The sequence below is a fragment of the Heliangelus exortis genome, chromosome 11, assembly GCF_036169615.1.
Source record: "Heliangelus exortis chromosome 11, bHelExo1.hap1, whole genome shotgun sequence".
In the NCBI taxonomy this organism is placed as follows: Eukaryota; Metazoa; Chordata; class Aves; order Apodiformes; family Trochilidae; genus Heliangelus; species Heliangelus exortis.
Window position 1 is genome coordinate 2105823 of NC_092432.1, and position 12983 is coordinate 2118805.

At 38.7% G+C, this 12983-nt stretch overlaps 1 protein-coding gene across 1 annotated transcript in view; it reads right to left on the bottom strand.

Moving 5' to 3' along the window:
* The window catches only part of MAP2K1 (mitogen-activated protein kinase kinase 1), a 34483-nt gene extending 26592 nt beyond the window's left edge, over positions 1-7891 (bottom strand). Inside the window, exon 1 of the mRNA XM_071754138.1 lies at positions 7478-7891. Within this exon, the coding sequence (XP_071610239.1) occupies positions 7478-7557 (80 nt within the window). The 5' untranslated portion in view covers positions 7558-7891. The remainder of the gene's footprint in view (positions 1-7477) is intronic.
* Positions 7892-12983: the final 5092 nt, after the last annotated feature.

The window sequence follows — 12983 nt, forward strand, 5'->3', positions numbered from 1 at the left end:
TAGTAATTTAAAGGAAACATCTAGATTTACTGTACATAAAAGAAAATTCCTTCCCCGATACCTTTCAGAATATTTATCCTGTACACATTGAAATATTTAGTCAATATCCACTCAAATAGATTTATTTCTTGTCTCATCTAAGTTCACCATAAATTTCATGGTGGTTTCTTCCTTCTTTTTTCAAGCCCGTGCAAAAAAATCTTTGCCCAGATTCACAACAGTAGCACTGCTGTTATACCAAATAAATAACAGCTAAATACTGGGTTTACCTAGTGCCTTTCCATCCTTTTTTTTTTTTTTTTTTAAATCTTAGGCTACTAGGTAACACTGCAATGTCCCAGAGATAAGCTGATCCTCTTGAGACAGAGAGCTGAGACTATTCAATTAAAACATGTGCTACTCGGAAATTGTTTTAATTACTGAATTTCAACCTATCTCAATAGTATCTCTCAGGCTCTGAGTGCACTGTCATTTAATCCTGCAAAAGCCTGGGCTCTTGCCAAAGGAGGTGGCTCTCTTCCTGCCCCTAGCCATTCATTCCTGAGTAACCAGACAATAGATCCATTCAAAAATTAACTAAAAAACACTGTCATTTTTTAGCCAGATTATTTCCATGATTAAGGGAACATGTGACTACATCAGTGTTGCTGCAAGCACAGGAGGAGAGCCCTCCAAAATCTAATCTGGGCTTCTTTGAGGGGGGGTGTGAGTTCTCAGTCTGATCAGCACCCACATCTATCAGTGTAAGAGCTGATACAACCTATGAAGAAGCATCAGGAAGACAGGGGCACAGCCAGGACATGACTTCAGTAGCAGGACCTTGCACATGCTTAATTGTGAAATCACACCTTGGTAACCATCTGCAGAACTGCTGCTGCTGCTAAAAAAGTGGCTGGATCCATATTTAGAGCCTGCACTTCCCTTACCTTACCTTTCATCTGATTTGAATGCAAACCCACTTATTTTGAACCCAGTTTTTATTTAACTCTCCTAAACTGATTTATACTTTCTGAGCTAAGACAACATCATACTAATGAAGGCTGCACACTTAACTGCCAGGATGCTTCACTAGAAGTTTAACTACATAACAAGATGGGGAATTTACTGTTATCTCAGTAGTAAGCATCTTACTTTTTCCTACATCAATATTGTAAACTAAAAGCTAACTTTAAGCCCAAAGGTAAGAAAAACACAGGTCATTTTTCTGTACTAGTTGAGTACACTTAGCTACACCATTTTTCAGTACACACATGCAAAAATTATGCAGGTTCCTACTTTCCACTATTTTAACAAATTATAATAGATCACATGTTCTATTAGCTTCTTAAGTATAACTATAATGCTGTTTCTCATTCAGTGAATGATTATACACAGGCTTAGCACATTAAAGAGAATGCTACACACGAGTGTGTTTTAATCTAAATTTGGAAGATTTAGTGAATAACAGAGGGCTCAGTTTTCTTGCAATTATCTAGCAGTTATTATTGTCTGCCTAAAATGCATTTGCTAATAGCACATGTATTTGTGACCTGGGTTAACCCTTCAACAATTAGGCATAATTTCATTTTTTTTCTTTAAAGTATTTATGAGTTTGCAGCAATGCAACACACACATTCCATGCAACTGCAATCCAGACAGACCAGTCATAAAATTCCAGGACCTAATCTTCCAGAACATTACACACATGCACAAAGCTCCTCTGAAGTCAAAGGAATTCCATAGAGGGGTTGTCCCTCAGACTTTTCAGTTTTAAAAACAAAGAAAAAAATCCCACCAAACCAAAGGCAGAAGAGACCAGTAATCACTAAAATTAACTCTGCAAATCTTCATTCCATTTCTTCTAAATTCATTCAAGAATATGGAGAGAAAACAATCCATGGAGGACAAATCCTTTTGGCACAAGGTCTACTTGCAACCAGGCCAATGGTTTTGCTGCACCCCTCATATCACACTATTTTACAAGGCAAAGTTAAAGACCAAAAAGCTCAAAACAAAAACAAAACAAAAAAATCCACACAACAGGCAGTGGGAGACCATCTGCCTTCCTATTCCTACAAAGCCTGAAGTTCCCATCAGAAAATTACTGAAAAACATGAACATTTCAAGACACATAGTGAACAAGCAACTACTTCTTTTGCAAATAAATTGTAATACAAAACTCCTTTTTCTCCAAACTCCAAGTTCTTATTTTACTATTTTTTTTAAGCATTTGTACTCAGACAGCTCCCTTAAATGCATGACCTTAAATGCAATTTAAACAGAATAAACAGCAAGAAGAAAATCTAATTAATACCATAGTTCTAAAGCTACAACTGGATTTTACCAGCCACCCATGTCAAAGAAATTATTCTTTGGCTTGAACACTTCCAAGGCACAGATATGCTACAGTTAAGCCTTGAAAAAAACCCAGAACTGCTCCTCATGAGCATAAGCACCACCACAGAACCATGCCTGACAATCTGTTTTCTGACACATCTGTCTTCAGAATTCCTCTATCTATGTCCTTTAAAAGAAACTTAGGTACTAAGGTGGTAAAGACCTATAGACAGCATCTTCCTAAAAACCTCTCAAAAACCTAGTTCTCTTCAGCATATTAAAGGAAGATGCAAATATGATGTTCTGCTTTCTTTACATTTTTATCCAATGAAATGCAAAACAGAAATGTCCTTTCATACTACCCTTAGTGCTCCTCAGCAAAAATATAGCTTTACTCTGTGCTTTCCACCTCATATTATACCTCACTATGTCACATCTGAGATTTGCTTCTCCCCGTCTTCCCAGCTTAGGCTTGATTTGAGAGACATCTGTTGTTGCTAAAACACATGCACAGTTTGTATAGTTTGGAATTCTTTAAACATGAAAAAATATTTCAGTTGCAACCACCTTTTCAATGTGAATGGATATACAACAGGAAAAAAATGTCAGTAGCACACAAAAAAAATTGCTTCTATCTTTATAAAGTCCCAGGCACTTCTAGTAGGTTCAAGTTCTAATACCAGAGACAGGGAAGTTGTTTTTACTCAGTCAAGGTAAAAAGTGAGGTTTGAAAAAAGTCTGTAGATATATCTAAAATAATTGATGTATAGGAAAAGTAATCATAAATCGACTCTTCTGTAATTAGAAGCTATGAACAGTGACAAACATTAATACACATGCTTAACTGCAGCAGTAATCTCTTACATGATAGACAAATGAAGTAAGAAAATAATTATAATGCTCATTTGATGGCTCATTGGATCGTTGTTCTCTGTGACAAAACAAACTGCATTGACTATCTGCTTCACTTTTTCAAGTAAGCACTTTTAAAATAGGCTGTGAAAATAGCCTACATTATATGCCAAGACATTCTCTCTCATTAAACATAATTAAGGATCTCAAGGCACAGGATTAATCTTTTTTTTTTTTTCTGGGCACGGGCATTTTAACTAATAAGTTTAAATGCACTTTCCTAAGTCCAGTGGAACACTTCAACATTCTTTATGCACATTAACTCACAGACAAGAGGTTTTGGTGAATAAAAAAAGCACTGATCTCTTAAGTTGTAAGAACTTAACTACAGATCTCTTGCATTTTGTGGTATCTTAGTAAAAAGCACTTTAGGAAACTTATTTATGTTTAGACATTTATTCTGTATTAAGAAAAATTAAAAAAAACAAAGCATCTATTTGCACCTCATTAACTATCACTCTTAAGAAGCCAAAGCAGTTAAAAATCAGTAAGAACATGTCCATACCATACTAATAGCACTGGCTGTTTAGTTATTCAGTCATAAGCCATTTTAAGAGTTAATGTGTCAAAGAAACTAGCAAAGACCAAAGCTGGGGAACAATAAGGTCCACCTGTTCAGTTCTGCCACATGAGAACAGTCAGGCTGCTGGTTCAATGCCAAAGATGCAATGAATGAATGGCAAGGTAACTTTCTTTTCATTCTGTAATACAGAGTGGAGTTAATCTTGAAAGCTGCTCCTGCTGCTTTGCAAAGCTTTTATTTCATGTTCTAGGGATAGTTTAGAGAAACATAGGAATTTGGTAACAACTAAGATATTCAAAGTGAGTCTGAAGGCTGAAAGTGAAGATTTTGCTTGTTTCATTTGGCTATTAGCACAGTAAACAATCCCAGCATGTTCAGTCAAAAGAAAAGTATTCCTTTTATAAATTTTCTCCCAGGTTTGTTTGTTTTTTCCCCTGTTTACTCTGCAAAATTTTTGCACAAGCATAACTCTGCAGCTCCAGAAGTAAAAAATTAAATTAAATTAAACCTGCATCTGGCCAGTATCATCCTGCCTATCATCTGAAGCAACACAGAGCTCAAGAACAGCAGCACAGGTTCAGCCCTGTCTGCACAACTGCTTCTCAGCAGGAAGCGTCAAAAACAGAAGTGAAGCTCGCAGCACAGGAAAATCTTTTATTAGGTTGACTCTACTGTTCAGCAGGGTAGCAAGGGATTTGGAAGGCCTGAGGACCACAACATCCTGTACAAATAATTTAACTAGTCACTACACATAACAACCTTATGAAAAACAAAAACTGCTGCCAGAGAAAAACATTGTGAATTTTTCATTGAAATATTCAGTATACGCACTGAAATTGCAATTAGCATAATTCTTGAAAATTCCCTTGCCAGGGAAAAGAAAAAGAAAAAAAAAAGAAAGAGTCATACAAGTGAGAATCAGGCCACACATGCATACTTATAGCCCTACACCTCAGGCTATAGGTTCTCTTACTACAGTCAATGAGTTCCCATCACCAAATAAGGATGAAGACAAGAGAAGACAGGAATGGAAAGCAGGACATCCTGAATCACTCAGTCCCTTCTTCTTTCATTTCCTGCCTTTCCTCTTCTGCCAAGAAGTCCAAGTATCACATGCACTCATTCCTCAAAGTATTAAGCTTCAATATTTTATAACTAGCAAGACTCTAGGGGTCAATACCTGCCAGAATACATTATAGAACCTTTCACCTCTGACAGCTATAAAGTTTCAAAATTCCAGCATATGACTATTGATGGTCATTCTGTATCTGTTTGATTTTGTGCCAACACTGCCTTTGGGCCTAAATAACTTCCTTCCTTCTGATGTCTAGGTCCTCCAAGCAATATTACCTCACTCTAAATCTTCATTTTACATAGCCAAGTAATTTGAGCTCTTCTCATCCTCTCTTGAGAGGTTCTCTGCTCTGAAAAAGAACAGGGAAGCTTGCAAGATCATTTGCAAAGTGACAGGTTTGTATATGGTGGAAGCAAATGAGTAATTGGAGACTCACATAGCCAGAATTCCATTACATCAGGAACAGAGCTTTAGAAAGTGTTAATGTGGTAGACCACAGATGCACAGCATACTTGAAACACTGGGCAATGTACACAGGCTGACAAACACTTCTCCTGTTGATTTCAAGCAGTAGCCAAAGAGGGAAAAAAAACCCAACCAACTCACAGGAAAAAAAAACCAAAATCTTGCATATAAAAAGAAAAAAAACCAAAACAAAACAACCCAACAACAGTTTTCAATTTAATTCTAAAAATATTCCCCAATTCCAATGCAAGTACTTTCTGCTATTTGAAATCTTTCACAATCAGGATTTAACATCAGCAGGATGAGAGGGTTATTTCCACGATTAATTAATTCCGGCTGTTTATAGACACCAGGTTGCTGGATTTACTTTCACTAAGCTACTTCTTTTAAAAATACCTGACACATCTCTAAGTCTGGAAAAAGCTGGGTAAAAGGTCTTAGACATGACAAGGAGCAAATGTCTAGAGAATACATATACCAAACAAATGGACAAATAAAATGAAAAATAAAGCAAGATAACAGATAGGTATAAACAAGACACAACACTCCCATGAGTCTCCAAAGATTTCCCACAGGTAAATGAGAATCAGACATGAAAAAAAAATAATTGACATTTCTTGAGTAAAGCAATACAATATTTAATATATTGCAAGTGTGAAAGATAAACATCATGTACTAAAATTACCAAATGATATAGGTATGTTAGATTTATTCTATGAAACAAAATCAATATGGAACAGGGATCCCTGAAGACTGAACCAATGTATGCACAACTACATAAAAAAAAAAACAACTTTGCTCTACAAGCAAAAATAAAAATAATATTTCCTCCCTACCAATCCAGAACAAAAACTGCATGATATTGAGATCATAATGCTCAGATATAATCAATTACTCCTGCCAAAGAACTGTTTTTAAACAGCTCGTCCCTCAGTTAATCATCAAAAGAGTTTGCTAGAAATGTTACAGCAATGCTAATTTTTTTTTCTTTTTTTTAATTGAGATGTTTGAATGCTTAAATGAGACCAGAGCCTGTCTGAAAATGTAGCTACACGTGCAACACTTTCAAGCTCGATACTCGTACTCATTGTTGCACAGCAATTCTGCCTCAGGCACCCCCTTCTCAGGGTGGTACAAAGGAATATCAGAGCCCAGTTCACATATCCAGAAGGCTGAGCTGACCATACAGGGACAGGAATCTGTTCTGCCAAGATGCACCTTTGCTCAGTTAAGAGCTTGTCCATCACTTAATGTAAAACAAGGGGTGAACACAGACATGTTAGCCTCACAGAAAAACCTTTTATAACATTTCATTACTTGAAGGTGTTGGCACTGCACCAGTGTCACTGAAGCCACCGTGCTTACCCAGATCCATAAGCTCACAGAGGCTTCATGAGCAACACGTAACAATCCCACGCTCAGCATTTTTCTCTCCCCTCTAAGCACCCCCATTAGCTTAGACCCATCTTCCACACATTTATGCAGTGTAATGTTTGTATTACACACAGGAAGGCTCAGAAGCCTTATTCTCCAAGCACACTCACTGACGTACCTGGCATTACATGCTAAATCCTGGAAAACAGATTTACTGAAACTAGCGTTAGTGTGCTTCAGGGAGGAAGAAAAACAGCAGCCCTTTTCCACAGATCTGGGATCTTCAATATAGTCTCTCGCACGTTTAAGAAAAAGGCTATTACAAATGTATAGTTTGGTACTTACTACATAATCACATAATCTGGGAATTCAGCAGATACCATCAAGGGCTACGAGATGAGAGTTACACGAGTTCTCCTCTATTTTTCCCCGGCTTATTTACCTTGCAAATCTGACAGAAGTTTGCTTATTGCTGAGGAAAGAACCCACTTACTCCTTTGAGGAGACTCTTTAGCAGCTCCCCCCGAAGAGAGGGAGAACCCCCCATCAAGCAGTAATTTTGATTTTTCCAGAAACCAGGCCGTGCCGGTTCAAAGCAATTCGGCAATTCGGCTTCAGGAGAAGCTAACCCAGGAGGGCTGGTGTCACTTCCCCACCTCGGACCCCGCATTCCCCGGGGGTCCGCAGCCCACCCCCCTGCTGGGGCCGGCAGGAGGGCTGCAGCGGTGCCGGCCGCGCTCGTCACCTCAGGGGACCCTCAGGGCGCGGGCAGCCCCGCCGCAGCCCCGGGCAGCCCCAGCGGCTTCACTCACTCTGCCGAGCTGGTCCCGTTGACGGCGGAGCCATCCGGAGCGGGGTTGAGCTGAATGGGTCCGGGCTTCTTCTTCGGCATTTTCGCCCCCAGACGGCGCGGAAGGTAACGGAGGGAGCAGCCCCGGCCCCACTTCGGCCAGGTTCGAGGGACTTCCTGCGGCGGAGTAAAGTTGCGGGGACCCCTCGCCGCCGCTGTCCCCCGTGGGCAGCCCCCTCAGCAGGCAGGTGCTTGAGCCGCCGCCAGACCCCGGCCGCACCGCCCCTCTCCTCCCGCCCAGCGCCGGCCTCCCGCGGGGGAGCAGCCCCGAGACCTCTCCCGGCGGCTCCCGACGGCGAAAACTGCCCGGGCTCAAAATGTGCCCTTTTTGAGACTGCGCCTGTGCGCACCGCCCCGGTGCGCCCGCTGCGCAGGCGCGGTGGGCAAGTGCATGCGCGGTGGCGGAGCTGAAGCCGCCCTGCCCGCCCTGCCCGCAGCTGCGGGGCTCGCACGTCGCGGGGCGGAGGCGGAGGCGCGGGGGAGTCGTAGCCTTCGGGGTACCGGTACCGCCGGGACCCCCGGTGAATAGGGCTGATGACTTTATCTTCATGACTTTATTATTGTTTTATTTATTTACTGGGTTTTTGTTTGTTGTTTTTTATTTTAAAATTCTCGTAGCGGTTTAATTAAAACGGCTCCTTCCACCGCGACGTCGTTTTCTCCGCAGAGAAAACGCTATAAAACGATGTTTTAGTGGCAGTTTTGTGCATCTCGCTCCTGCGCACATCGTTAATGTTCCCTGATGTGGAAACTACTGTGCTTCTAATTAAAACGTAAGCCTCAGCTGGGGTACTGATGGCTGCTAAATTTTTCCCACAGTAAAAGGCTGAATTAAAAAAGGAAACGGGGGATTACAGTTCCAAACCTGTGAATTGCAAATAATTAAATGAGTATGAAAATGAAATGCCCGTGCTGCTGTTCTTAATGCAGGGCCAGATTTGGTCACGTTAATGTGGTGAGAGGTTTATGGGTGTACATTTCTAGGAAGTTCTCCTTGCATCATGGTTTGATCTTGGGGCTCTCTAGGTTTTTATATTATTTAATGAACCTGAAGAAACAACCAACATTTTGGTTTCCAGGAGGTCTTGATCATGGTTTGGCACACAAAATCAAGGATGTATACTTCAGTAGCAACTGTTCCTCTTCCCAGTTCTCCTTCTGGGTGGGAGAGTTTAAATGTAAAATTCCTGTTATCAACTTTAGATTTAGGAGTTTTGGAGTACTGTTTGGATCAATAAGCCAGTCTGGATATCACATATCCAGTGGTTAAAACTCACACATCTATAGGCTAATCATGTAAGATTCAGGAGATATGTATTTGACTTTTGTGAACAGTGGCATTCCCATCCTGCCTCTACTACAGCCATACACAAGTTTGGTAATGTGTGCTTCTTCAGGAGATTAATTTCTTGTGGTCTGAATCCAGCAGAAGTAAGATAAAAACACTTATAAGGCCTGTATCCTGACAGGCTCTCCATTAAAAAAGGCTTAAAGATTTCTTCAGCTTTCTGACACATCTGTGATATTCTCCCCAGTGCTACTTAAAGTTTTTGTACGGCACAGTGCTCTGTCAACAAATGTGACACATCTGTAAGAAAAGACTCATAGTTATTTGTAGATTTGCTTAAGTGGTAAAATAAAGTTCTCTGGCAGTTAAAAGCTTAGTACTGGGTTGAAAAGTGAAAAATCAGTTTATTTGGCAGTTCCAGCACTGACCACTATAACTGATATTTCTTTGTTTTATGTCTTCTGCCTGAGAGTAGAAAAAGATCAGTGCCTGGAAATGCCTTTTTTCCTCACTAGGCAGCTGCTCCAGCCATCCCTTCAGAACTTCCTTACAAGTGTGGACAGGTTTTATACTCTAATGAGTTGATTCAGCCACAAATTAAAATAAATTGTGATTTATATAGTTGAGAATTTTTAATTATGTGTTCCTCTTTTTTGCCACAGGATTAAGATGGTATAGTAAAATGGAAATAGCATTTCTAGTAACTCCTGAAGCATCAGGTCTTTTTATGATAAAAATCAGGCTTTTTTCCTGAAAAAATACATTGAATTGCAGCTGAGGTTACTTTTCCCTTTACAAAGCTTTGTGCAGGGAAACCCAAGGACTCCTTTATCTAAAACACTGATTTGCTTTGCAAAGAACACATAAATACTAGACAGATATTGAATGCACAGTTACTATAGATGCCCCATATATTTGCAGTTGCACTATGCTGTCATTGCTCATGAGTTATGCAACTGCAGTTATTCTACTGCGTTGCAAAGGATGACCTCTTTTCCCCTGAAAATATAATTGCAATGATAATTTTATTTTCTTTTAAATATCGGAACTGAACAAAGGAGAATTTTAGTTGTGAATTGTGAATTTTCATTTTGCGTTTGAATTATTTGTCTCCTTGTAGCATTGTTTTTCTCCATCAGAAGAAAATTATGAACGATGGAAAAAAAAACAAACAACAGAACAGATGAATGACTGGACATATCTACTGAAAACAGAATTTTTGCCATTCGAAGACGCTCCCTCCAGCCACTTCCAGCTATTTAGAGAGAGCTCCCTCCTGTGGAGCACTTCATACGTGCACTGCAAACAGGTGGAATCTCAAAAATTACTGTATTAACTCAATCCATTTTAAAGTCCTTTGACCTGCAGCACGGTAATAAAGGCATTCTGAATTGACTGAATGTCGAAATAAAGTCACGGGTGTGTGGATTATACCCACAGAGGAATCATTATTGTGTCACTGCCTCAGACACTATGGTATCCCTGGAACCTTCGAGGGACCCAGCCCCTCTGGGCTTTGCTTAAAGTCACCTCATCTGGAGATTTTTTTTTGGTTGATTTTTCTGATGGTTGTCACACTGATCTGTGTGGGCACACTGGACAACAAGTTTTCTTTTACTTGATTATATAGCACGTTTGGAAAGTTTCAAGATTGTTGTAGGTTGTTTTGAACTTCTGTAAAACTAGCAGGTTTAGCTTCAGACTATTTGCAACTGAAATTTAAGCACATTTTCCCAGCCAAAATTAAACGTGTTTTGGGAATTTAAACATTCTTGGTGGAAGGAACTGTGTTTTGCTTTATGAGCAGGTGTTTCTGAGGCTGGATCACAGAGGAAAAGATAAAGAAAAAATATGCTTAGTATCATCATTTTTATGAAAGGCTTCTGACCTAGGTGATTTTCTGATTGATTTCTGATTGAAAAAACAGACCTGAAATAAGGTCCTGTAAGGAGAGATGGGTCAAAGAGGTTTGTCTTCATTAACACTTTTATCCCTCATGGAAACCCAAATTTTAAGTACTTTCTTGCATGAAAAGGAAGACGTGATTAGTAGACACATTCTTTGCATTGCTAAATTAGCCCCACTTTAAAAACTCATTTGCCACAAAAAGCTGCGTATTTTCCTGCCAAAATATGTACATTCAGTTTTATTTGTAACATTTCATACTTTTTAGTCTATTTAGTGCTTAGTAGAGCAATTTAAAGAACTAATTGGTTCCATCAGCAATGGAATTTAAGATGTCCAATTCAAATTTGATTGAAATCAGCCAATGGGCTCACTAATTATTAGAAGGGGGGTGACAAACTGACTTTCAAACAGCTGTATTGCACATCTTGTTTTCCTCAAAAAGCAGGAAATGAACACTGTAGATCAGAAGACAATCTTAATTGTTTAGTCATATATACTAAAAGCTTAGAAATTAAAGTTTAAAATGACTGTAAAATAGAAAATTCAGGTTAGACAGAAGGGTTTAGCAGAACTAATACTCCCATAGGAGTAAACCCCTTCAATTTTATATATTGTCTTTCTGTATGCTACTTGTAACATGAAATGAGACTGAAATGTAAAATAAAGTACTAATTTTCTGCAGTTTTTCTAATTCAACAACACAATTCAATACAAACAGTGTTTCCATTTCACCTAAACTAGAAACCACAAGTGTTTTCTAGAACAGAGGCACGCTACTCTGTTGTTTTTTCCCTGACTTATTATTTTATCAGCATGTGGCTGGTTATTCATTTCCTGAGGAAAAAACAATAATCAATGCCTGCCACCGTATGTTTTTTATTTAATTAGGAACATAGGACTGGAAAGAACTACCTAGGTCATCAAATCCAGTCTCTAATTAAACACTCTTCAAAAATATCGATTAATCAATTTTATAAATGTTGAAGGTTTTATAACACTCTTAAACAGAGACTGTAAGCAAGTTTCTGCTTTAACTTTTGTATAATGTTTTATATACCTTTGAAGAATTTTTTTTTTTTTTTTAAACTGTTATCTACCAGTTCTTGCAAACCTTCTCCCCGCTTTTGCTCTCAGACACCTGTACTATGCTATTTTTTTTCTACTTCCCAGTTGATTTTGCAGAAAATATACAGCAATTCCAAGGAATTTTAAAAGCTTGAACTTTCTACTAAGTTTGGTTGACATTAGCTAAGTATTTAAAATGCAATTATTTCATAGGCAAAAGAAACCAAAAAGGAAGCATTAACTAATATGGAAAACATCTCATTGAAAAGCTGTATTGGACTACTAGTTATTATTCAGATGTTCAGGCTACATAGAAACCTAATTATTTGTAAAGATTTTTTCATATAAGGAATGACTATTTTCAAGGCAAAGAGCTCATAATACAGACATTTGATTTTCAGTAATTTTATGACACAAATCTTTACAGTTTTTGAGCTTCAAATTGATAAACTGCATAATTTCAAATTGAGCTGCAGAAATTGATAAACACATATTAATATACCAGCTTATTTTCATACTTTATCTGGCTGAGTCAATTGAAGAAATTGTCCATATCTAAAGTAAAAAATGATCCACTGATAATGCATCCATTAATATATTCTATTTTTATGTATTCTTGACTACGAAAGATGCTGCTGCATTTGGGAATACACACTTTAAACATTAGATGTTGAGATAATTTTGACCGAAGTGTAGTGTTTTTTTCTTTAAACTGGAAAGTAACTACAATTTATTGTCATATTAGATAGAATACATTAAATTATGAGATACACGTCAAATTCAAATTTAGAAAGAAAGTCAAACCTATTAATTTAATGTATTAACATTTGACATTCACTTGTCTAATTTTTCTTAAACAGAGAGCCTATAATTTGTCAGACCCACTTCTATAGACTGACCTGTAGAATTTCCAAACCCGCATTTTTCAGACACAAAAGCACAGGATACCACAGCCTGGAGTTCCTCTCCTTGTTTCTGCACCCTCAACTTTGAGCATTTTATGCACAAAGCTGCCAAACCCCAGAGGGCTTGGTGTATTTATTACAGCCTGGGCAACTGCCTACTGTTCACGTTACCGGAAGGCTTTATCTGGCATCTGTGAGGAGAAAACCTCAGGATCGCTACCTGTCCTGGGAAGTCCTTTCCTCAGAGGTGAGCGCGGGCTCAGCATACACTACTTTAAATCCCATTTCTGGGGCTGATTCAC